Source organism: Acanthopagrus latus, chromosome 5 (genome assembly GCF_904848185.1).
Source record: "Acanthopagrus latus isolate v.2019 chromosome 5, fAcaLat1.1, whole genome shotgun sequence".
Classification (NCBI taxonomy): Eukaryota; Metazoa; Chordata; class Actinopteri; order Spariformes; family Sparidae; genus Acanthopagrus; species Acanthopagrus latus.
In genome coordinates, this window is record NC_051043.1 from 4,059,849 (window position 1) to 4,086,834 (window position 26,986).

Consider the following 26,986-nt stretch of genomic DNA (forward strand, 5'->3'; position numbering starts at 1 on the left):
AAGGTCAAAAAGGATAAACAAAATTTACTGTAGGGAGCTGAGGTTTCTTGATAGAAGAAATCAGGCAGAGAGATGAACTCTTCGGGAAATTCCCATTTATCCCACTCTTCAATAGCTCAAGGTTGGATCCAACACAGTTTGTTCCGTTGTCTGAGCGTAGGACTTTCACCTGGCCTCTTCTAGCCATGAAATGATGAAGAACATTTATAAAGGAGTCTGTATCCGGTGAGAATGCAACCTATTACTGCACTACACGGACTGCCAAGATATTAAAATTAACAACATATCTTTCACTCTACTTCTTCCTTGTTTTACCTTGAACAGATTTAAGTATTTCATTGTACTTCAGGACTCCCTAACAAGGCAAGTCAGCCATCTGTTGCTGTGCTGCCAACAGACATGGCACTTGATAGGATTCTCCTAATAGCCGAGTTTGCGCCAGGTCTTCTAAACTTGGATAGCACATGATTGCTAACGCTGTGACTAAATTTCATATGGATATCTTTGAGTGACAGTTTTGTGACATGAAGATCCTTGTCTGGCCAGTCAAGCCAGTCTTCTATGGGCTTGGTGCGCAATTCTGGCCCCTGCAACAAAGTGTGACTTTGGATGAAGCTTAAGTGTTTTCTTAAGCTTCATTACTTAAGTAACATTACTTTAAGATTATTTTTAGGATTAATTTATCAATTTTAGTGTGTCCTCAGTTTATAGGTCTCTAACGTGAAGTGTGCTAAACAACACAAATACATATCAAGAACCTTCTTTTTACAAATTAAAATAAACATTTTTGAGTAACACTGCATCAGTTCCATTTATTAATATATAGACCCCATTGTTTAGCTTGTATTATCATGTTCTATCAGTTCAACTTGCTTGGGTGGGTCAACTTAAGATGTCTGAGATTGTTGCATCTTTGTGGATCACCTGAAAGGAATAGGAATCTTAGTTTGACAAAATACTGTAGGTACCCCCAAACAACATCTTGCATAGGGCCCCAAAAAAGACAGAAACAGCCTTGCAATGAGGTATTATCAAGTTTTTATTGACATGGCTCCGAGAACTTTAAGATGGTCAACTAACTGTCCCGTAACCCTCTTCTCTACCATCAGCAAAGTGGTGCAGTTTGTTCCGTATGGCCCCATCAAAGCCTGCTGGCTTCAAGCACCTTTGGACACTGATGTTCTGCAGCTGGTGAAGTGGAGAATTCCACCAAGGCTGCTCACAAGTGAGCTAATCAGGTATGAGGACATCCCAGCCTAGCTTCATACGGCAAAGCTCTTGCAGGATTTTCTCCGCTGGGAGCTCGACTAGTACAAAATAAATAGAACTCATGAGGCTTCCAGTTGGTAACATGTAGGAATGAGACGTGCTCACTAGAGTCTCATGATAACTTGGTTTCAATTACTTTAAAAACTTTTTGTATGAAAAAATGTATAAACATCAGATTGATGGTCTCAAAAGTTTTCTTTTCCATCTACTACCAAATGTTTGCTGCTGTAACATGCCACATTAGAAGGACAAAGATTCGGAGTCGGGGATGCTGAGTGCTACACCATTTAGCAGAGAAGCTAACATGGCCTCTGCTGCTAGTGCCCATGACCTCTCCATGATGTCGGCAACTTAAATGGAAATACCTCAAAAGGGACATGGCAGCACTGATTAAAACATAACATGCACCTATCCAGACATCTGTAGCAAATGTTCACAAAATGGTGGACACACTGTGAAAGACAGTTGCCTCCGTGGAGAGCACAGAAAAAACTTTGAAGCTATATTAAAAGCTGAGAAAGTTATCCCTGATTACCAGCCCTGATGCTGGTAATCTGCATCAATGATCTGGACCTTAACGCCACACTTTCCAAGAAGTGTGAAGCCTTCAAATACATCTACCCTGCATGTCTAACTGTGACATACTGAGGGCAAACACTGATGTGACACCAGCTGATGTGCAGACCTTCTACTCACAGCGAGTCGAGAGAAATGCAAACATCCTGACTTCTTCCAAACAAGAGGAATAACGCAACATCCATCCATCAACACCAGGTAAAGTAAGCTATATAATGGCTAACTTTGACACCAACTGGAAACCAGACTGCCGCACTACACATAAGGAATGTTTTAGTGGACTGATATTGAAGCCATGTTTCAGTGGCTCATTTTTTTCAGTGACCTTAATACTCACCTTTTGATCCTAGGGAGAGATTTTAATTGATTTGATTTGATTTTAAAGTTATGAATTCAAACTTGGACAGATCCAATCCTAAAGTGCATACTCTCTCTAAGATGGCCTGTAAGTTCTGATGATACAGCATGTGTGGATCCTTGGCGCTATTTGAATCCTCATAGTAAAACATTTTTCTTCTATTTCCAACGTACACCAGGTATATTCATTTTTTTGTTGATAAAAAAAACTCTTTTGCTCTTTAGAAAATGTTGATTCTGCGATTATAGAATCAGACCATGCCCCCATACTAATGGATCTCCATTTCCACCACAACTACAATAAACGCCCTCAGTGGCGATTTAACACTACATTGCTATCAGATCAAACATTCTGCACTTGATTTCTAAAGCTAATTTACAATTTCTAAAGCCATCACACTTTTTTGGAAATTAATAAAACAGTTTCTGTGTCCCCATCATTATTATGGGAAAAACTTAAAGCCTATCTTAGGGGAGTAATTATAGCTTACTCTTCTCATCTCAACAGGGAAATAAACAGACAGAAACAACAGTTAATTGATGCCATATCTGAGGTGGATTGTGAATATTGTTAGTAGTATAATTTGACTTGATTTAAAAAGTCTATTTCGATTTGTACCGCTCAGAATCACTTAAAGACACATCACTGTTTCCACATTTCTTTAAAACCTTAGAGGTTCTCACCCTATCTTCTGACCAAAGCGAGGATTTAGATCTGCCATCTCTGCCATGCAAAATGGAAAATCCCCAGGGCCAAATGGCTTCCCAATTAACATTTTGATAAAAAAAAATTATCTGATCAATTAGCCCCCTGCGATTAGATATGTTTAACCATATATTGTCACAGGGGTAAATTGCCTCATCTATTGATTCCCCAGTAATTGTGATTTCACTGGATGCTTCTTTGTTCCTCCCCTCAAGCCTCAGTAATTACAAATCAACTGTGCTCCCAAAGTTTTCCTCTATTGAGAGGTACCACACAGGGTTGCCCATTGAGCCCTCTATTATTCTCTCAAGCAATAGAACCATGATTCCTTTCCCTCAGTAATTGGTATTAGCAGATGGGGATTGGAAATTAACTTATTCTTATATACAGACGACATGACTTTACATATCAGATTCGTTGCAATGTATCAAATAAATAATTTCAGTGTTACATACCTTTGATCAAAACTCAGGCTCCAGACTTAACTTGTCGAAAAGCAAATGTTTACCAGAAAATAAATTAGCTATGCAAATGCCAGACCAAGCTCTGCCATTTCATATCTCAGTATCAGGATTAAAATAATTGGGTATTAACATAACTCCCTTCTTTAAAAACTTATTTGATGGAAAATGTGACGCTATTTGCCCCACTCATTTCTAAACTTAAATCAGATTTACAAAGATGCAACATTTTGCATCTGACCTTAGCAGGCAGAGTGAACTATGTTAAAATGAACACAAATGCTGGGGCGCCATTTCGCTGTACAAGGGACGCCCACTCTACCAACTGAATTTGTAAAGCTTTCCTCCAATGACCAAGAGCAGGGTCTGGGTTGGTTCTGCCAAATTTTAGAGGCTATTACTTGCCAGCAAATGTTCAGAAAATGTCATACTGGATACAATCACCAGTACAGACTGGTGTGAGCTGGAAGGCACGTCATGCATATCATCCTCCCTCCATGCCCTGGCTTCATTTATTTTTCCTATTAATTTTTCACAGTTTACACCCAACCCAGTTGTCACCTCCACTCTCAAAATATGGTCTCAATTTAGGAGACATAATAATTTGAAGGAAACTCTTTTGATTCAGAGCCCGTTGTGTAACAATCACAACTTCTTACCAACGAAACTAGATCAAATCTTTGCAATGTGGGATGGAAAAGGGATCAGAAGGTTCAGAGATCTTTACGTGGATGGATTTTTTTCTAGTTTCAATGATTTGCCTCTCAGCGAAAGGACCTATTTTTCAAGCCCGCCAGTCTGCTAAGAGCTATAGCCCACAGTTTCCTTACCTCCCCTGAAAGTCACTTGCAGACTTTTTTTTGGTGATCACTTACACAGTGATCATGTCAATGGATGATACCAAATTGGACAGGATCAAAATTAGTTGGAAAAAGGAAGAATTAAGAAAAATCATAAGTGCTGATAAGTCACTGCCTGTACTCTTTGCTTCTCAATAAGAAAAAATTAAAAAAAAAAAAAAAAAACAGAACTCATGATGGATAGGGCGTTCCTCCTGGTGGAAGCCTTGTCTGACATGATGATATTGAACCTGAAGCTGTTGGCTCACAACATCTGAAACGACAGCAAGGTCTTATCTTCTGAGTTGACTTATTAAAGACAGTCGTCCACGAAGAAATTGTGCAGCACTGTGCTGACTGCTTGGACTTTAGACTGATCTCTGTTGTCCTCTGCACATTTCTGGAGGGCAGGCTGGTGTAGTTTAGAGATGAGGTTGCACCAAATAAGTGAACCACCATCTTACACTTGACCATCTCCTGACTGATGTCCACCAGAGGAACCACAGAAGGTTGGAGTCTTAATCTGGCACCTTAACTTGGTGGATAGTTGCTTCCACTTCAGCCATTACTGCCACTTCCTCTTGCCTGAATCTGGTGATGACACCAAAGTGCGTGTTAGTGAGATTTGGTCGCTATAACAGCTGATCATTCGGAGTAGTGCCCTGGTAGGATGCTAGGCAGTCAAAAACCACTCTGAGCTATGTCCTTCTTGGGGTTATAAACACCATGGTGTAGCAGGTATCTACTTACCATTATCATGGCTTGGATCTTTGAAGGGGGACCTTCCTGATTTAACCCAATTATGTTATCCACGGATGTATGAAAGGCTGGATTTTTCATAAACTCAAGTTCAGAGTGCACTGCCCGGCTACCTCACAGTTTCTGGACCTTGTTCCTTAGTGGCAATGCTGTACTGTCCATCCACCAGCCCACTTGTTGTACTGCGGCAGGTGTCTTCCTGGAGAGGTCCACTGATGGTCCACCAAGCCGTTTTTTTTTTACAGTATATGGTCCTTCGTTTATACTGGCAATGACCTGCCATTGTTCAAAAGCCTTTGGCGCATTAGTCTGAATTAGAAATCCAGTATCTGCATCTATGGTTGCTGAAGGTGGGACCAATTTTCGACATCCTCTGCAGGAATAATGCCTGCAGTTGGTCTCCTGGCTGCATGGAAGTGGGAGCCCCAGGAAATCGCTGCAGCCCAAGCTGCTCACTTCCAAGACAGACACAATGTGACTACTAAAGCAAAGACCTTTTGCTTGTAAGAAGTCAGTCTTCTCCTTATGAAAATACTTTTTCATCTTTCTACACTGTTCCACAGTTTGCTCTCCACCCTGACAAAAAAAAAATGGTTTTGAAAAGACACAGACTTGGTTGCCAGTGACTTTACTTTCTGGCTAAGGTTTTGGAGTCATGTCTTCTTTACTGGCAATAGATGCAGCTGTGGAGAAGACCCATCTGCTACCACTTCTCCTGTGCAACCTCTCATCCACTTCACCCTAAATAAATTATGAACGAAGTGAAGTATTGAGAATGTTGATAAATGAATTAATTAACTTTCTCAACATTTCATAATGTATCAAAATGCATGATGATACCCTCTGAATGATTTCTGGTCAACGTGGACCTGCGCACATTCCCACTGTTATTGACACTGATCTGCCCAATCAAATTCAACAAGTACAAGTCTCGCCCTTTCCATTTGACAAAATTATGATATGTTTTCTGGTTAATGTCATTGCGTTTTCTGACTTGCTGTACTGTTTTCTCAATTGCTATTGTGATTTCCACCCGTTGGCCACCATTCTTAAGACTTAGGTGTTGATCTTGTTTTAAGTGCCCTTGACTGCTAAATACGCTGCTGTAGTTACTTGTGCAGTTCCCAGACCCATTTGAGGCAAGCTTCTATGTTTTATCTGAGCAAATGCACTTGAACGCTTTTAGATTGTAAGTCAGAAATACCGAAATCAGTATTTCTGACTTCTGACTTGCAAAGAAACGCACCATTGCATCAGTGATATAGCTTAAAGCTATCTTTGTGCTCTCTGTAAATTAACATTTATTAAATCAAATGAATATTAGCTGACTTTTACCTATGACTTACCTTATGTAATGAAATAATTTGTTTATTATCAATGGACATGAACTACCAAACAATAATACAGACAAGCTTAGTTATTGAACCAAACATGTATGAACTTTACTTGGCTCCCACCCCCTTTTAAAGTGCATTAGGCTGTTATTTTGCTGAGTGGAGTTCAAGTTTTCAGTAAGTTTTAAGTAAAATGCATATTTTACATATCATATTATTGTTCTTTTATTTCTATATGAGACTTGTTTAAGTGATCCTCAGGATTCTCATTCAAAAGTAAATGTGGTGTTCAATGACGTATTTAATAGTTTCCAACGTTTTATTGCATGTATTTCTCAAAGTGTTTTTGTTTTGATCCGGAATGAGTTTGCAGTGAGTTTATCTGGATTATACTCAGTCGAAATTAAAGGCAGGAGTACTATAATCATCCATAATCACTGTATTAGCCTGTGTTTTGTTTACGTCTCCAATCCCACAAAGCAGAGAGCGCGGTGTGGAGAGTTGGTTGTGCAGCAGAGGTGCTGTGGATGGCAGGGGGAGCCAGGTTTCCACCAGGCCGGGCAGACCTCAGTCAAGTTGGAGTGTGACAGCACGAAGAATGTCGGACTTCCGGCGGTGTAACGTTCAGAATAAAAGCAAAACAACTACCCTGTGAGAAGGGCTGCAAATGATTTTCATTGTAAAGTCAAGTGAAAACTAATTGTTTCATGATGAGCATGTATTTCTGAAGATGACCAATGCTCTATCAACAAATGAAAAACGGGTTAGTGTTTTTGTAAAGGTGACTTGATTTTGCCAATTTTACACTGAATATACATACTGCATTTCATTGTTTAAAATGTGACAAAAAGATTAAATCAAATATCAAATATTTGTGGCTGCATCCTTTCTTCTAGTACAAACAGTGTTGTATCCAAAAGTCATACTCAAGTAAAAGTTAAGATACGTTTATACAATTAAGCATATGTGTTATATATATATATATATATATATATATATATATATATATATATATATATATATATATATATATATATATATATATATATATATATATATATATATCTTTAATATTACCTTGGTAAAAGTCACTCATTCAAATAGTATTTGAGTGAAAATTCTTAAAGTATCACATGTACTTAAGTGTCAAAAAACATTTTCTGATAAAACGTAGTAAGATTCAGAGGTACAAATGAAAGTAATAAATTAAAGTATATATTTCACTCTGTGGGATGACTGTTTACCTGCCTGGACGATTATCAGATCTGATATTCAGTATTTTTCTGATAGTAAGATTCAGTTTTTTTCTTTTTTAAAAAAAATCTAATTGCAGGTGAAATAAAAAAAAATAATAATAATTGCAGTTTGTATATTGAAAAGTAACTAGTGATTTAAGTAATCAAATAAATGTAGTAAGTAAAAAGTACTATATTTGCCTTCAAATTGCATTTAAGTAGAAGTATGTGGTAGCAGAACCTAAGACTTTTGCTCAACTACAGTACTTTAATACATGTACATAATTACATTCCATCACTAAGTACAAGGTAAAACATTTTTGATGTTTGATTTTGAAATGATCCAAAAGTAATCATTAGGTTAAACATTTTGGTATAATATACTTATTACAGACATTGCCGTTTAATTTGTGTTCAGTAACTGTTTTCATTTCCAGTGAAGCGCCATCAAGCGATTACACCTCGCATCGGCTTTTATTTTGGAATGAGCGAGCAGAAGTGGAGTAATTCACGGTATCCGCCTTCACATCGGCCCGGAGGATGCGCACATTATCAGTGTAAAGGGAGGAGGTTTGGAGCAGCACGGACCGTCGTTGTTCAACAGCATTTCTCCGCCAGGAACAGTCCAACTACCCCGAAGGCTTCATTTCACTGCTGCAGTGTTGTAAGAATATAAACCTGACCGACATTTTGCTTTTGGATATTTTGTTAGAGTGAGTCGAGGAACTTGAGCACACAGTTTTGCGGAGGATAGGGGACTTAATTTCACCGTGAGCGGAACTTTTTTTGGGATAAGGGGACTAGACTGGTGCCGTCTGTTTCTGTTGAGGCTAGCTAAGTGAAATAAAAGACGCTTGTCGCAAAGGAAATACGAAGGGAAAAAACGAACCCAAACGCCGCTGAAGAATTTCTTCCCGCTCCGTTGGTTCTTTGGGGGTTTCGGAGTGGGGGACGCACATTCTTTTCTTCTGCCGCAGAAGTTTGGCAGAAATGCGCAAACTTGTTAGCCAGCAGTGTTAGCTCGGAGTGCTTGAGCTTTGTTAACGGGCCACACGTTGAAATCTGGATTTTCAGTTTTTTTTTTCTCCCCTGGAAGTTTTTCTGCCTCAAATCTGAGTTCAGGAGTTTATCAGACCTAAACTGGCTGTCTCACAGCCCCCCCGCCAGTAAGGTGAGTTGGTGTCTTACTATTCCTTCTCTCTTTACTGTACGTTTACATGTTAAATGTGGTTAGCTTGTTTTGCACGTTTAAATGATTAGATTTTTTCCTGACGAACATCTGATCATGTTATTGACACGATTAAACAATTGTGGCTCTTAGATAATTCTTCCACTTCCTGTTTAGCTTTAGAAAATATTTGTCTGCTCTGTTATTAATACAAATAATAGACCTCCAGACCTCAGACCTCCTCCATGCTTTTAAAATGAAAGGCCCAAATGTTGTCTGCAGTCCTGCTAAAAACTGCTCTGACTTTCTATCTGAAGCCTCAGCAGGCGCCTTTAATCAGATTAGATGATTAGCTTGAATAAATGCATGCCACATCAAAGATGAGGCACAGAACGCAACGGTTTTAAACCAAGCGTCCTGGTGTTCATGGTTTCTGCTAGAATGATCCTGATTCTTGTCACCCTTTGCATCTTTAGTTGTGTCTTTAGCACTCACAGAGAGAACTATCAAAACTATTCGCACTAAAATCAAATGTCTTCTTTTAAATCCAAAGTCCAATTGCATTTTCAGCACAGTTGCATGTTTAAATCCTCAGGATTAGGTTTGCCATCGTTACTATGTCTGTCATGAAGTCTGGGTCTGCAGGGGCCAGTCTGAAGTTATGTAAAGCTCTAAATGTTGTGATATAGAGGGAGAGGGAGAGGATGGGAGTTCACCACCAGATTAAAACGTTTTCTCCTGAACCATATAATGGGAAGTGAGGAACAGTCCTGCCCTCAAATTTACTAGGCAAGTTACTAGTAATTAAATTGTAGTCGCTCATCCTTCAGATTGATATTTTTAGTTGTTTTCAAGAAGTTTGAGATTTAATTTGTAAGTCAGATATAGTCATTGGTAACAACGCTAGTGTGAGTCTTGTCTCTGGATTTTACCTCCCTTGGGAAAACATACATATTCATGTATAATAGTGAGGCAAACTACCATATGGTTGAATTTTATGGTTGCCATTTTTTTTTTCAAACAATTATAAGAATAATAATGTCTGTTTTTTGTGAGGTAGAAATACTCTTTGAATTTAAGAAATGCCACCTTATTATTATTATTTTTTATCTTAAAAAAAAAGAATGGCAGGCAGCGTGACACTGGAAACTTGGTATCCAAAATCCATTTTGCAATTTTACAATACACTTGGTGTTAGTTTTTACCTTCCACACATTATTGATTTTCAACTTTTCAACAAATAGCAAACTGAACAAGCACTTTGGATTCATGTGTCTTTCAGATGGCTTCACCTAAATGGTCACATTATACATTTGAGTTTAGTCCCATGACACCTGATCTCCCCCCCAACATGGCGGTGTTGAACCTCCGATTCAGACTGTGAAGCTGCAAAGAAAAAAAGCCAGAAGTGTGTGTCTTGGTGAAAACAGTAGCCTGAGGGAAATGGTCTGATGCTCTGTGTGCAGACTAGCCTGCACAGTTAAACTGGAAAGGGGGCTCCAGATTTTTGGGAGCTGAGGAATTTTATGCATGGATGGCAGTGAACAGTAATTATGGTGCAGACGATGTTATGGGTTAGGCCTGTAACCTTTTGTCTTTCTATAATGATAGAAGCTAAATGTGCCTAGCGAGTTCTAATTGGTTCAGTTTAGACCCTTTTATTCTCCAGTAAAAGTTTGTAATGAAGCAGAATGTCTAAGTGCTCTCAAAAGCAAGTTTTATTTTATTTTTGCAGTTTCTGTACTTTTAAAATAATTAAATTGTCTATTTAGAAGCAAAATTGCTCCCTGAAAAAATGTGTTACACTCAGAAAGTCCTTTTATACCGTACCAACATTTATTAATAATAACATGGCTCAAAACCAATTTTTTACCCTCCAAATCACTAGTGAGTCTACAAATTTTAACAGGACCGGTACTCGAAACCCAATTTTAAACAGCCCTTGTGGTTCATTATTAAAGACTGTTGAATCACTAGTCTCCAGCATTGTTGGAGAAATTAACACATTCATCTATGATGCGCTCTTACAATTTTCCATCCAGAGGAGAGGACTTTCTCTCTCCTAGGATATGTTTTTTACATCTCAAATATAATTTCATAGTTTGTAATTGTTATTTTGTCAAAATTTAATATTAATTCTGTTCATAATGCTTTGTTTTTTCTCTTAAATGATTTAATCAGATCTATAAGAAGTACTGGTTAGAGTAGTAATACTTATTCAAAGTCTTCACAACACCCATCCTTACTTAGTAGATTTCAGTTTTTTGTTGTTGTTGTTGTTGTTGTTGTTGTTGTTGTTGTTGTTGTTGTTGTTGTTGTTTTATGTTTTGGCTTGTGAAAGAAGCAAATTCCCCAGTCTCTTACACATTTTATCAGGTTTTGACCAGTATTGGTGCAAATAGTGTGTTCTGAGTAATAATGAAATGCATCAGAATTAAGAGGTTTTGAAACTCGATGTCTGTGCCCTGAAAAGAGCAATGAAACTTCAAATCTGTGAATATGTTTGTTGGTATTTTGGATTATCTTCACACCAGTCTGGTTTATATGTTGAAGTGGATATAAACAATATAATCAACCACCACCAGTAGATGAGGTTTAGCTGCCTAAAGAAGAGGACTGTTGATTTGGGTTGCCCATAGGTGTGAGATGTGTTATGCAGGAATTTGTTTGTAGAGTTACCAGTACTGATAATATTACTTTTGATTTTCAAAAGATTTTAAAATGGTGATGCTACTTTATTTCCTCAAATGCATTATTCGACAGTCCTGTAACACATACCTGACAGTTGTTTTTTAAAAGAATTGTGGCCAAGATGTATTTTACACTCGAAAGCACAAACAACCTACGTAATGGTTGCAAAACTGAGACATTTAATAAATGAGTGGTCAACTTATAAATTGATTTCCAGCTGCTTATGAAAACTTTTGATTTTGTTTTTGTTTTTTTGACAAAATATAGTTTTCAAAATTCTCTGATCCAAATTTGGTTGTGGAGGATTGAGGAGAACATCTTGGGTTTTGGCACACATTTTGCAGACCAAACAACTTATCAAGTAAAGCGACAATTAAATGGTCATTAGCTGCAGCTCTAATTGGTTGCATGTGTCACAAATCAAATGCTGATAAAATATTAAAGTGGCTGGTAGATTTTAGACACACAATACTTATTTACTGTTGAGTGGCAAGTGATCTTGCACATTTATCTGTCAGTGGCTGTCACATTTTAAAGTGTTAATCTTCCACCTTTACAACAAAATTCTTGATACTTATTGGCAATTCGTCAATATATCTGCTGTAAACTAATATTGACTGGCTGAATTTTTGTCAGTATAAGTTACACTGCACTACACTGAAACAAAAATCTGATAAATTAGGGGTCACATTTTACTGCAAATTCTTTTGCTTATACTAATGATAAACCAATAATATCAGCAAGTGTTGTCAGGCTGCTGATGTATTGGTCATTCTCTGTTCTGACTCACTCTCAGTTGAACATGAGTGTGTCAAGTGTATTAACAGTAAGACATACTTTGTGTTTAACTCTTGCTCCCATGAGAACACAAGATGACACAATGTTGTGTCATACTTTGAAGAAGCTACTTCCTCCTCTATCAATTAGTGATGGTTGTCGTTGTGACGATGGCCGAGGGAACGTGGTCGGCTGCTCTCTGCGGTTCCTTCTGTCTGGCAGCAGAAACTCTTTTCCTGGAGCCTTCCCAAACACTGACTCACTGCTTACAGAGCCACGATGACCAAGCTTCTTTATCCCCCCCAGACCCTTCTGACCCCGCTCAGCTGCTGGAACACTGGACCATTCTTGGAAAGTCAAATTGAATTGGTTTTGAGGAGAACACAGTGACTGTTTCAGTGCTGAACACTCACACAAGCGATTACCTCTCAAAGGAACCCACAGCTGCATCTGAACATGACTTTGTGTGAAAACACTAACCAAGTCAGGTTTTTTGACTAGATGTGAAAAAACCTTCACCTTCTCTCCTTTAATCCTCCTCCCCTCTCAAAAATCAGCTGCAGCAGTCACATGTCAGCAGTGGAGGTTCACCGCTGCTAGATGCATATAGGAGGGACACTGGACTTTGATATACAGAATCATTTATGACAGACTTGAGGTGCCTTGATGTATAGCACTGCACCTAATGATTACTTTCATTATCAGGTAATCAGCCAATTATTTTCACAAGTAATTGTTTCGTCTATTAATTGTCAAAGAACAGTTTCCCAGAGCACAATCTCCTTTTGTCAAACCAAATGTCCAAAACCCAAAGACTTCATTTAGTTTCATAAATGACAAAGAAATTCAGCCAATCATTACACTTGAAAAGCTGGAACTGGCTAACAACTGAAACATAGATTGACTATCAGAATAGTTGGTTATGAATTTCATATAATCCTTGCATGGTTATTGTTGAGGCTAGTTTGACTCAAACAAGTATTTGACTCCTCTTAACAGCCCACAGGAGCAAATGGTTGTAGTTCCTAGAGACTAAAACCATCTCTGAGGTGATAGATCTCTCTGCGTGGAAATGATGTCCTGGCGGTCTCTCTCTACAAGGGTGCCACATTAAAGGCCAGAGTTTTTGGGTCTTAAACAAATTCCTCAAGGGGGGTTGTGGTGGGTTAGCGGCCAGTGTTAATCTCTGTAGATGCTGCAGAGGTGATGATGTGAGCAGATGTTCATGTGAGGGTCACCCAGTGCACTGTGCCCTGTTTCAGAGGGTACTGTACATACTTAAATCCCGACAGTGGCCTAGCAGCAAAAACAAAAACCTGATGCAGTGTTTTCTGAGTGGTCTGACTTAAGACTTTACTTTGAAGTTTTGAGACATTCAATTCCTCAGAAGTAAGCAGGATGTTTCACTGATTGTTTGTTGGGCCTACCCAAGCTCCCTGGTGTTCCCTGGTGCTCCTGGCAGTTTCTAATCAGTGTTTTTGTACAAGCAGGCCTGAAGGCTGAAGTCCTCCTTGAACCTTGAAAACGTACAGAATATTCTCTTCTCTCTGACCAGTGAGTTTACTCATTCATTCATTTGTTGAAGTAAATAACATTATTATAGAGAGTTTATTTTCCTATTTTGTTAAAGGTTTTCAGAGGGAAAAAAAAGCAGAAGATTTGCAGTGGCCTTGTTTAAATCTTGCGTATCGAAGCTCATTTTCCACTCACGTCATCTAACCAAATCGTTCTTTTTGAATTTCTGAGTTGATTCTTTCGCACGCTTAATAGACCGTTAAGTTCATGAGGTTTACTCACGTGGTCATGCAATCATTTGTCTTTTAATATTTTTTTCTGTCTCTAGTTTTGCACTGTGAATGACCTGCTGCTGATGCCCCAAAGGTCTGAATGGAGTTCCAGTCGCCAAAACACCAACAGTTGTAGCTCCCTCAGCAGGATGCTGATGAGACCAAGATTACTTCTGTTTCTGGCTTTATTCGCCCAATTTTTAAGGACCCAGTGCCGGCCTGCCAACCCTGATGAAGGTAAGATGGTTGAAAGGTACTCAGACTTTATTAGTATGCTACTTTCACATTCTTGGCGCAGTATCATTAATATATTGTAACTGTTTGAACTTCTTAAGTCTGTATAGTCTTTACTCCTGTCTTGATAATCAAAGCTTTGTTCTAAGAACAGGAATGTAACACTAACACACTCCAGGCTTTGTAGCATCAGTTTTTCCTCCACCGACCCCTTTTAACTTAGCTTGATGTTGTTGCTCCGTCAGATGTAGCTCAAACATTTCCCATTCTTTACTCTGAGCTTATTGGCTGAACATTTGTTCTAATGATTTTGTTCCTAAACTTGCTAATACAACTTTCAGATTTTCTCTGGTTGTTACACAAGTCCTGAAAAGGGGAAAGAGGCACTGAAATCGAATCCTTAAAAATGTGTTGTTTGGACGCAGTCCAGCAGTGTAATAGCTGCCTGGACTTGTGGGTAGATGGGTTTGGATGTTTACACTGTTCAGTCGGAAGTGGAGAGCAGCAAAAGAATATGATAAAGCCCAGCATTATAATTAGAGTAATTAAGCAAGATGGTCTCTATTGGGCTGTAAGCCCTAAAATAAACTGGCTGCGGCTGTGTTTAAGCCAGCAGTGGGACAGGGAGGAATAAATGACTCCCATCTGTAGCCCAAGGGCAGCCCCACTACTTGCAGTCCTTGCTCCTCTCCTCCTTTGTAATGAAAAGGTATTTGTTGTCACTGAGAGAGGGGTTGACTGCCAGGGAAACTATAATTTACCCCGTTTTTGAAAAAGAGAGAAGATGCTACTTTGAGCTCTCCTTTATCCTCGAGGATCGGGTGTCTCAGGAGAATGTTTGTCTTCTAAGGTGAGCCATAAATTTCCACCAGGGAGGGGTGTTGGGGGAAGTCTGATGCATTTACACTCCACCCTGTTCTTAATCACCAAATGGCCAGGTACTATCTATGCGGCTCTGTGCTTTTTCTTCCCGCTCCCCCACTGACTTTTGCTTGAGAATGCTTCACTTCCCCCCCTGCTTTCCTGCTGGGTGACGGATGGCTTCAGCTGTCGACAAACAATCACAGCAGAAGCATTTGGTTGCATTCCTTTTGTCTCTGTTGGGAAACGAAATTGTTATATGGAAATTGTCGTCTCTCGTCGCGTGCCTCATTGTCTGTCTGTATGGCTTTTGTTTCTGTGTTATTCACATAAGAAAATAGTATTCACATCAACAAATGTAATACATTGAATTTCTTCAGGAGCCACATAAACAGCCCAAACTATCACAGACCCTCACAGGGATCATTCAGAGAAATCTGATGTTTTTTTCCTCTGTAATTTTCTTATGATGCCAAATTGTCAGAAAGTTATTTCATGTTGTTTCCGAGAGGGTTTGTGTGACTTGATGCTCTGCCCGCAGTCACAGTGGATGAACCACTAACCCTTCAATGAAGGGCTCTTCAAATCTAGAGTTGCCGCAGTTCTGAGAAAGACTCCTCAGACAGTGACAGGGGCCCAGAGGGGCACAGCTCTGCTGACGCTCAAATGTTATTTTGAAGTCAGTTCACTCTCAGATTCAATTTACTCTTTCCCCTTTATTGTTCATTATCTGTCTCTGGTGATGCACCATTATGGTGATTATATCAGATCATCTTCTATGCTTTATTTTTCACTTTAAACACTCATGTTAAACGTTAAAATTTGTTTATGTAAATGCTTCCATTAGTGCACAAACATCTTTTAATTAGAATTTAAAATGTAACTCAATAAATAAAAAGTTCATACAACACCTGAAGATAGAAGAAACATTAACTTGTCGTCGGAGCGGAACCTTAAGCATCAAAGCTTCCACGTACTTTGGAAAAGATAAACGATTCACCAGTTGTGGTTTATCACAAGGATTCTTCTGCACACGTTGGAGCTGAGACACAAAAGTCCATTGTAGAAAAAGTTTGTTGATCCCTTTCATGATTGATAACATAATATTATGCTGCTGTGAATGTGCTCATAAAAAATCTAAACATTCAGATGTTTTTTCATTTTTTGTTAATATTTGTGTAAAATAAAATGTTGAATAATAAAAAAAAAACATATAAATGTGTTAAGTAAATGGAGAACGTTTTCCCAACATTGGAGTCTGAGCAGTAAAAATGATCTCAAACTACTTTTGTAAAGAAAGAGAAGACTACAGTGTCAAAGAATATTGGAATCTGCTAAGTGAACTTAAAAGGTAATTTTGATACATTTTCTATATAGAATGAAAAACTGTGACACCCCTAATTAGATTACTGTTTAGCAACATATCTCTGTAAAACATTTTTTATGACGTTTTTCAAACTAAGTTTTTTACTACTTTACTACTTTCTGGTTCCTAAGACGAGACCTGCAGGGGAGCAGACAGAAGTAATGGATAAACATATAAAGTCTCATTCTGTTCAGAGCTGATTGTCATCCTGTTTGTCTATTATAGCCACAATGTAAGGCTAAATGTTGCTGAACTCATTTGAATGACATTGGAACAGTTTTGCACTACATGGTAATCCATGTAGCTCCTAAGTGTTAATCCGTGCTGATTGTCAGTGGCTCATTTAGGAATGAAAAGCTCCTCTACTGGAGTGCCTTCAGGAGGTACACTGGCTCAGTAAAGTGTGTTTTTTTTTTACGTCCTGCGAGTCCTGCCTTTTGTTTCTTATCAATCCCTCCACACTTCAGCCACCCTTTTAGTCTGCTCTCTTCAAATCAGTAGAGGAAACTTGCCACAGTCGTTTTTCTCTGTGTTCCACCACCAAGCTTCAGTCAGGCTGACTTCACTGCATTCAAAGATCACTCAAGTGAGAGCAGGAAATCCCAGAAGTCATTCACACAGCGTATTGCTTCCTATCTTGTAGCCAGAGAAAGTTGCAAAGACTGGCGCCATGTCTTCCTTTTTGTTGGTCTTGAATTAACAGACTGCCCCCCCCCAGTTAAAAACCTCTCACTGCTTTCTTCTTCACAAAATTCCTTTCACAGTTTGTGTAATTAGACTGATTAAAAGCCACGTCAATCAATTTTTCCAAATGGTTGAAAGAGCACACGCAAGGCCATTCCAGGTGGGCTGGTTCTTAAAAACACAGTCCTTAATCCATTTTAATCCAATAGCAGCAGAGGGATTAATTGAGATGAAACATCCTCAAATTCAAAGAAAATGCTGAAAACTTGGCACCTACATCTGAGATGAAAATACATTTTCTGAGAGTGATGCCACCGTTGCTAGAAAAACAGCATACCTTTTTTCAGTGGAGGGGGCCTGACTTAGTTTTGTTAAATCTCACTCCAGTTTGAAGTAGGTTGTCACAGAAGCACAAATGGTCCTGACTGAGCCCACAATAAAGCAACCAGCACATTTTACAGCTTTTATGGGTGTTTTATGATGCCTGCTGCTAGATTAACAGCTGGGATGTTGACACAGTCTTATCAGTGACATCTCCATTTAAAGGGCAGGGACAGAGACCCACTGGCCCAGACAGTTACAACAACAGTAAAACACACACACACACACACACACACACACACACACACACACACACACACACACACACACACACACACACACACACACAAGGCTGTGTCCAGGTTGGATAGCTACATCCCATCACTAAATGCCACCTCTGCTGTTCCCCCTTTGGTTTTGTTTTTGAGGAGAAAGTTGATCCTACCCCGGCCCCTTTTCCTGCTGGGATTAAGGGCCTGTCAGACACATGTGATCCAGGAAATACCTTTACTATGCCCAAGGCAGGTCACCATAGCAACTGGCACTAGAACCTGCCGCTGCAGGCCCTTGCTCGCTTGCTCCTGTGCACATGCTCACTGGTTTCCTCTTCCCCTTCATTGTTCGCTGGGTTTTGTTCTGATGGTGAGAGGGATTAGTCAGGTTATGCTGTATAGATGTGCTTCCTGTCGTGAGGAAGTGCATTTACAAACACACAGTGTTCTTTGAGAATTATTTAATCTTGAGGGATCGCTTATGGCATTTTATTATCTTCTTCATTTTTTTTTTCATAATGCCAAAGAGACTGTGTAAGAAATAGGGAAAAGGAGGATGAGTGAAATGACTCAGATTTTGCCTTGAAGTGCTGCCACAGTGGATTTACTAGGATAAAGCAACAAAACAATGCCATCTAAAGCTTAAACAGTTTGTCAATTATTCAATTAGTCTGCAGAGATATTTGATCAACAAATATTTAGAATATTGCAAGGCAGTGGAGTAATTTTTGTAAGTTCAAACCTTGAAAGCATTCTTTGGTTCCAGCTCCTGTAGAAGCAGGAAAATTTTCACCTACTAACAAGTTGCATAGAGAAGGGGGAAAAAAGTAAGAGCTCCAGCAACACTTACAGTATACAAAACAACTTCATTATTAGACCAATCGATTCTGCCTGTGGCCTTCATCAGGGTCATCATTAAACAAATTACAGATAACATTAAATTCAGCGTCACCTTATTTAAATGTTTGTAATGTTTGTTGATGAAAGCAAGAGTCTGAAATGTGTTGAGCTCGTCATGAAGTTGATTTGTATAGCACAACTCTTGCTGTAGTGTTTCACCTTGACAAAATAAGATGTCATCTCGGGCATCTGGGGAAATTGTTTAGCATTTTGGGTTGAATAGTCAACCAAAATGTCACATCATCATTTTTATTCTTTTGTATTCAGTGAAAGGGAAATCAAGAATTACTTTTTCCACTACAAACTTTATATGTCATTATCGCTATCTGCAAAATGTCCTCTCCTTTTGACGAATCGTGAAGCCCAAGTGACATTTCTTACCATTTTCGGACCTATTCTAGATTCGATTCATCGGATGTTAATTGGAGCAGTGGACCTTGCATGTGTTGTTGGCATGAATGTGTGAGCCTACAGCAAGAATGTCATGCAAATTGTCCAGTGACGATCTTTACCTTGTGTAACTAGACAAACAACACCATTGTGATGAACAACATGTCAGAATAATTGGGTTACCCCCTCCCCCCTGTGGACTCCGTAGTCATTTAGAAGAGGGGGGCTCAGGTGTCTCTCTGGGTGATCGCTCCCCTTTCTTCAATTCTCTAATTGAATTTCACCTTCCTTTCCCAAGTAGCTCCCTGCCTGCCTGATGATGGGGCCTTAACTAATTTGGGATATGATTTAATTTGGGTGAGGTTAGGCAAGCGGTTTGCTGGGAGGAGATTGAGGAAGGACTTTTCTGTTTGTGTTTTATAATTGAAGTACTTTTTGATGTGTCCACAGTACGGATACAGTTCATTTTCTGTGAGAGCTGAACATTTTAGACACTTTGTTCCCCCTCTTTATTATTTAGTGTGAGATATTTCACAATTATTTAATAGTAACAAGCTTGTTAATAACTTAGAGTATGTATGTAAAATATGTGACAAAAATGAACTTGTTTTCATGGATCCATGTGTGTCTAATAATTGTCCTGCTTTTTCTTTATGGTGGCCTCAGCGGAAACACAAGCTGAGCTGTTCACGCTCTATCTCGGGGATCGTCTGGATCTGAGCTGCTCTGCCAGGGACTCCCACGATGCTGTTAACTGGACCAAAGACCAAGTGACAGTAGTGGATGGAGAACACACACGCATTCGCAATGGCCAGATGGAGATCGAGGCTGTGGAGTTGACAGACTCTGGTCTGTACGCCTGCACCACGTTTGGTAACCACAGTGTTTTCTTCAATGTCACAGGTAAAGTCATAAGCCCTTTTTCAGAGAGAGATTCCACATTACCACTGCAAAAAAGGCTTTTTTTCACATGCTTCCCCCGGTTTCCACCTTTTGATCTAAACATGTATCCGCCAACTGTGTATAATCATATGGATGTAGTTATGTGATGTGGTTGAGATCCTGAACCACCATTCATCGTGGAAAGTGATGAAGTTAAATTTTTTGTTCTGAATTTCAAAATCACCATCTGTCATCTTTGAAGAATCAAAATAATTGACTAAAATACTGTGTGAATCAGTTTAAATGAGACTGTTTCTACTTTTCTGTTTCAGTAGTTGATGCCCTGGCCTCATCTGAAGATGATGATGAGGATGAAGAGTCGTCCTCAGAAGAACAGTTGGGTAGTCAAAAACAGCTGCGTAAGTGTGTTTATATCTTCACGTTACTAATTCGGCTGCACCATATGGTCATTACTCCTTTGCCCAGAGTCACAGGGTTTTGACTTGTGGTCATGGTCAGTGATTTGAGAGCTTTATGATTCAATTATGGGCCTGACATGTGTCTGTGGGGGTCACAATTGGGTGAATGATTTCACCCTGAATCAGAGGGTTTTTACTCCTTTAGTGACAGCTTTTATATGAAGAGACTGTCGTGACTAACTATAGTTAACCGTCCTCCTATTTATCCCATGAGCAATTAAGACACTCAGGCTTCATTTTATTATCTCGCTACTACTGCCCACTTTGCACTCTAGCGAATCTAGTTGCCTGCCAAGCATGACAAGCATGCCTTCCCTGACTATTGGTGCTTTATCTTCCTTTGAAACTTTCAAAACATTACTTTATGAAACTGAGGCAATTTCAGCGCCACCGCATGCAAAACAAGTTTTTATCCAAAGTAACGATCCAGTACTGCCAAAGTCTGTGACTGAAATTTAGAAATCTATTTTTGGTGGGGTTAACAAGCGTTACGTAATCTTACCATATTCTGCTAATTATCCGAGGTCTAGTCATTGTGGCAGGAGAAAAAGCAAGGTAGCCCAGCAACATTTTCCAGTTCCAATTTAAGACAGACAAGATCAGTCATCTGCATAGGATGTTTTGGGGTAACCACTTGGTCTTCTACATGTGTGCACATGTACTGGTACATATGTGAATACAATATATTACAAGAACAGGAAGCCCAGTAACAAAGCACCTTTCAAGCCGGTAGCCCTGTTGTATTGGAAATGCGAATCCCAACTGCACTGTGATGACATGCTTAGTCAACCAGAATCGAGCTAAGCCATCACATTTGTGTGATTAAGTCCTGTCAATTTTCCGTTCATTTTATTTGCATCTTCATCAAACACCTGATTGATAACTCAACTGCTAAACATCCTTTTCTGTCTTTTGCTCTAGCAATGCCTCCAGAGTGGGCTCATCCAGAAAAAATGGAGAAGAAGCTTCACGCTGTCCCAGCCAGTAAAACTGTGAAGTTTAGATGCCAGGCAAATGGAAACCCAACTCCCACTCTGAAGTGGTACAAGAATGGCAAGGAGTTCAAGAGAGACCATCGCATTGGAGGCTTCAAGGTTAATAATTATAATCTTCTTCACTCTTCTTAGCATTTCTTATTGAATCACTCCAAATTACGAGTGGAGATGTGTCAGTGATCTCATCTCCACATTAGATCACCACCCTCTCCCATGCAGTCACACTGAAATGCAGGGGCAAGGTTCACATTTGACCAGAGAGTGTCATTGTAATAATACCTCCAGGTTGGCAGTCCTAGCCATGAGTCTGGATGAAGGATAACATTAGCTGTACTCATTCTGGGTATGCTTGTTTCTGTAATTACATCGATGTAGCAGTACCTCTACCATGTTACCTACTGTATCTGTGAGACATGATGTCTGGTGTGATTTCTCCTTTGGTCAACACCTTCCCATTTCCAGGCAAGGTGTATTCAAATGTGACGTTAACTGCTGATAAACTGTGAGGTTATGATAGCAGGTAAGACAGTATATTGCAGCCTGTGGATTTACTTAGCAGAGGTGTGGACCGGATCTGTTTAACCTTCATTTACTGTAAATAGCATCATGACTCCTGAGGGATGATTAATGTGTTTTTGAAGATTCTCTCTGAGCCATCATTCATTTCCCATAGGGTACAATGAAGTTATTAAAAGCCTGTCATTGTATTAACCAACATACAATATGACCATTATGTGTTAGTGGGCTGTAAATATTCAGGATTTGTACAAAGCCTTTTAAGTTTGGGAAATGCGTAATGATGTCAGTTTTTAAGGAATATTCATTAATTCAAATATACGCCTTAAAATCCTTGATTTTCCACATAATCTTATGTGTTTCATCTACACCAGGGCTACCCAAAGTTGGCCTACCAGATGTTCCCACTTGAGAAAAGAAATAAGCAAAGGAATTACCATATGAATGTCTTGACGCTGTTTAATTTTTTGTGATGTAAAAATGCACTTCAAATATGTCCAATCTGTAATAATTAGTTAATTTTATAATCTGAACATAGTGGGTGACACTTTGAGCAAGAAGTGAGTCAGTGAAGGAATTTGGGATTTCTCTTTTATAGTAGCCCTGGGAGGCAAGTAGGAAAATTTACAAGGGATTAGATTTAGGGAAAGATATCCAGGCATTTTTTCGCACTTGTACTTAAGTCATAAGCAAGTGAGAAAACACTTTATATCAGATTTGGAAAATGAATCAACAGATTATTATTATTATTTTTTTAATCACTTATCTGTCAGGTCATCCTTACAATAGCATTTAGCATTATCAAGTTTTGCATTAGTATTAGTATTTTGTTGAAGTACCAATAATCATCCCAAAGAAAATCAGTGCAATAAAGATACAAAGGTATGGACCAAAAATATTGTGATATTAGATTTAGTCGCTCAGTCTGTGCATTTATGAAGTGCTTCAGAGGAGATTTCAAAATATTGTGAAACATATCATGTATCGCGATCCAGCCTAATAATATCACCATGTTATTTCAAGGCCATTTTACAAATGATTGATGATTACATTTGGATATTATGGCTAAGTGTGTAAAGACAAGTATTAGTACAAGTGGAACAGTCTGGTAAGTTCAGAAAATTGCACACTACATTACTGTAAAACTGTAGACACCACTAAGACAGTGTAAAGATTTCTATCACAATAAAGAAATAAATCTGATAACTTGCTTACCCCTAAAAGGAATTCTGTAAAATTCTTATATCCCAGAATTGCATTTATCATAACTATTAGGTCAATAAAGGCTACAAAAATTGAGAGATTTTGATTGAGGTACCTTTTTAAAGTGCGTGGAAGGTGCTGGAATTCTGCTCTTCAAAAGCTGTTACAACCCTGATTATTATACTTTATGTACCATTACACTGACTTCAGTTTTCTCACAGGTGTAGGGTGTATCTGTACAGTCACCCTCCTCCCTCCTGCATCCTCTTTTTTGCCATTGAGGTGAATAGGTTTGCATCAGCGGCTGCGGACGTCTGTCATCCCTCCTACACTTTTGCTTTTATGGCAGGGCTTCTATTGTTCTTATCGTCTGCATGTAGACATGCGGGAGGGAGGGAATAATGCACACCACATGTACATGAACCTAAGCACAGCACATCTGGCAGCAGGCAGCTGGACTCCCTCATCACGTTTTTAGCTAAATGTGGGAAACCGTATGGCTCAGTCTGTGTACATGCATGTTTGATGTTGCCATTGCCTTAGAGGTTGGTTGGTTAATCACACACTGCTGGTCTTGGCAGATTTATGGAAGAAAACATGTCTTGGAAAAAAAGAGCCAGACATCAGTTGGTGCTAATAAGACAGGCTGGGGCAGATTAATATAAAACATGCACCCTTTTTCCTGTGGTCTGTGTCAGGTAGGACAAAGATCCTCTGATGAAAATGTTGGGTGGTGTCACAGGGAGAAGGTTATCTTGTTATCATCACATGGAACATCATTAACCTTGTTAGTTTTTGCCTTAAAATGAACAAAATTTGATTAAAGACTACTAATTTGCAGGCAGAGAAAAAAATTTCTCTGGAAGAGTTCCATCTCTGCTGCCATGATTGGCTCTCTGCTTGTCTTATTTATGTTAATTACATTTAATTGAAAACATTATAGCTTTAACCATCCAATTCTTAAAAAAAAGATATTATGTGCTGCATTGCTTGTTCTCAGTGTTTCTGTTGTGGTTAGGACCACTTTGAGATTTTCTGCTGTGTCTCCTAGAATTAACTATATGTCTGATTAAATTAATTACCTTAACAAAAACAACATATTTCTATAAGTGTGAGTCCTATCTAGACTGTATGATTTGTGTTATTTGCTGTCACATCCTGTTCTTGTATGCCAGCTACTTCAACTTAGTTTTTCCTCCAAACCTGTAGGTCCGCGACCATGTGTGGACCATCATCATGGAATCTGTAGTACCCTCTGACAAGGGAAACTATACCTGTGTGGTGGAAAACCAGTACGGCAGCATCAATCACACTTACCAGCTAGATGTTGTTGGTAAGTGATCACCTAATTAAAATCAGTAGTTAGTTAGTCGTTAACAGTATTGTTAGCCATTTCAGAAATGTGACCTTAAGCCTCCCAACCACCAGTTGTAATTGCTTTGAATAACAACCATTTTACTTTCACATTATCTTAATAACCATTTTACATGATTGTATTTTAATTTTTCTTCCAATTACCTTACTCAGTCTGTTAATAATTGTGCATGAAGCTAATGTAGACAGACTTGACAGTCCAGCAACACAAGGTGCTGGGAAAGTAATGTAAAAACAGTGGAAGGAAAATGATTTACATTGAGATCATAATGTAAAATAAAAATGAAAGATTTACATTTACACTACACAAATTAAATGTGCATTTGAGGGTGAACCTGATCTTTTTGTCAGCCATTTGATAGATGAAACTGGCTTGATTGATAGATCCATGTAGAGAAGTGATTATTCTTCAAGGACCTGCCCTCTGACTCAGTTCTATACCATCAGTTCTATAAATCAGTCCTACATCACTGTTGCACCAAGCCTCTCCTGAACTCAGCATAGGTCTAGACTCTGAGCAGTGAGATCTTGTCAATGAGGTGAAAGTTTTGTCACAAATGCTTTCCTCATGTCCACATGGATGTCTCTGTCAGAAAATCCTGGACAGTCTTCATTTGGCCAGATGCTTGGCTTGTAAGTTTACTTGAGAGACTCATCATTCATCAAAAAGTAGCAGCAAGAATATTGAGTTTCACAGTAACAGACACACTCGAGATAAGATACTTAATGTGCTTAACCATCTACTAACACCCGGTTTATTTCACTAGGAGAAATTATTGTCTATAACTAAAATTACACAGCATCAGATCACATTATACAGGCGACCTTGTTTGACAAAAAAAGTGACAAGTCAAAATTTTGGTAGTGTAAATGGCTGGGCAGATGGTAGTGTGTATACTTTCGAATTATTACATCCGGCAAGCATGTTATTTGTTCACCCATGTCTGTTTGTTGGTTGGGTTGTTTGTTTGTCAGCAGCATTTTTTTCTCACTTTCTTTAACACTGTAGAGGCCATAGGGCGTTTTTGACATTTTTGTAAATATCTCAGAGATTAACGCACAGATCTTGATTAAAAAAGGGGACTGTGGCACCTTAGTGGAAGTGTGCGCATGTGTTTTTCTTTGATATTGCATGTTTGCATCACTGCTCACTAGGGCTACAACTAACATTTCATTATTAATTATTGATTAATCTGACAGTTATTTTCATGATTAATCATTTGATCTATAAAAAGAAAAAAAAAGTGTGACTTGTAGAAACTGCGTCTTTTGTCCAAACAACAGTCCAAAACCCAAAGAGTACTCACTAGAGAAAATTGCAAAGCACAGCAGCATTTCATTTTCTTTCAGTTAATCGCTGCAGCCCTACTGCTCGCCAGACTTGTAAACTAACCTCTATATATGTTTTCATTGCATTGCAGAGCGCTCTCCCCACAGGCCAATCCTGCAGGCTGGCCTTCCAGCTAATCGCACTGCAGTGGTGGGCAGTGACGTTGAGTTTGAATGCAAAGTGTTCAGTGACCCTCAGCCTCATATCCAGTGGTTGAAGCACATCGAGGTCAATGGGAGCCGAGTTGGTCCTGATGGGTTACCGTATGTCCGTGTCCTCAAGGTAGGCGCTTCTGTGACCAGTCCTGCTGCAACAAGCCAATTTATGTCTGTTTTGTAGGAATTGCTCTGAGTTGCCATGTCAGTTCTTCACTTAGATGCCCTGTAGTCTCTGTAAAAGTGTATACTGATTCAATCAATATGGATTTTGTTTTGCTGTTATTACTGAATGAATTATGAATTCTTTATCTAGTTTGATTCTGTGTTTGCCATTTTTTTTCTGTGCTGCACATGACATGTTTGTATTTCCAGCATTCTGGGGTCAATAGCTCGGATGCTCAGGTGCTGACCCTCTACAATGTGACTGAGGAGGAGAGCGGGGAGTATATATGTAAAGTGTCCAATTATATAGGAGAAGCAAATCAGTCGGCCTGGCTGACTGTCACCAGATATGGGTCCACAGGTAACCACCACGCAACAGTACAGGGACGACACAGTGGAGGCGCTTCTAGGACCACCGGGGAAAACTAGGGCCGTATAACTGGAGACGACTTCAGCTGTTTCTCTCCTCCCTTCCTCCGTTTCCCCCTCCCTCTCTCCTGCCTCAGTGCCCCTCACTGTAAATGACGCTATGGAAAATTCCCAGCAGAATAGTTGAAAGTGTTTAGTCTCAGGTTTATGTTGGGCTCATTCTCATTCCTGCCCCATGCCTGTGCTGTGCCCTCCTAATAAGGGCCTCTCCTGCCATCTTCTTCTATTACTTTCGCTCCCTTGCCCTTCAAAGTCCTCTGTCCATGGCTCAGAGGCTCTGTCTCCCCTTTGTTTTTTTCACTTCTGTCCTCTGCTTACCTTTGTTTCACAGACCTCCCGTTTTTTTGTGTGAAGTATGTGAGTAAAAGTGTCCTGTTCTGCTGTGGAGTTTTCCATGTTGCCCATCTCTTGCATGTAGAGATGAGACTGAGGTATTTGATGTGGTGATGGGGTGGCCCTGTGTGGAAGACT

General features: G+C 39.3%; 1 protein-coding gene across 8 annotated transcripts in view; it reads left to right on the forward strand.

Annotated features, from left to right (window-relative positions):
- The first annotated feature begins 8,005 nt into the window (after positions 1-8,005).
- The window catches only part of fgfr1a (fibroblast growth factor receptor 1a), a 32,928-nt gene continuing 13,947 nt past the window's right edge, over positions 8,006-26,986 (forward strand). For 2 of the 8 annotated variants that reach the window (XM_037097668.1, XM_037097671.1), the window contains exons 1-9: positions 8,006-8,200; positions 8,633-8,707; positions 14,016-14,196; positions 19,654-19,890; positions 20,202-20,288; positions 21,270-21,442; positions 24,272-24,395; positions 25,858-26,048; positions 26,297-26,447. In XM_037097668.1, the coding sequence (XP_036953563.1) occupies positions 8,021-8,200; positions 8,633-8,707; positions 14,016-14,196; positions 19,654-19,890; positions 20,202-20,288; positions 21,270-21,442; positions 24,272-24,395; positions 25,858-26,048; positions 26,297-26,447 (1,399 nt within the window). In that variant the 5' untranslated portion in view covers positions 8,006-8,020. The remainder of the gene's footprint in view (positions 8,201-8,632; positions 8,708-14,015; positions 14,197-19,653; positions 19,891-20,201; positions 20,289-21,269; positions 21,443-24,271; positions 24,396-25,857; positions 26,049-26,296; positions 26,448-26,986) is intronic. The other 6 variants (XM_037097669.1, XM_037097673.1, XM_037097670.1 and 3 more) reach the window with 3 other exon arrangements.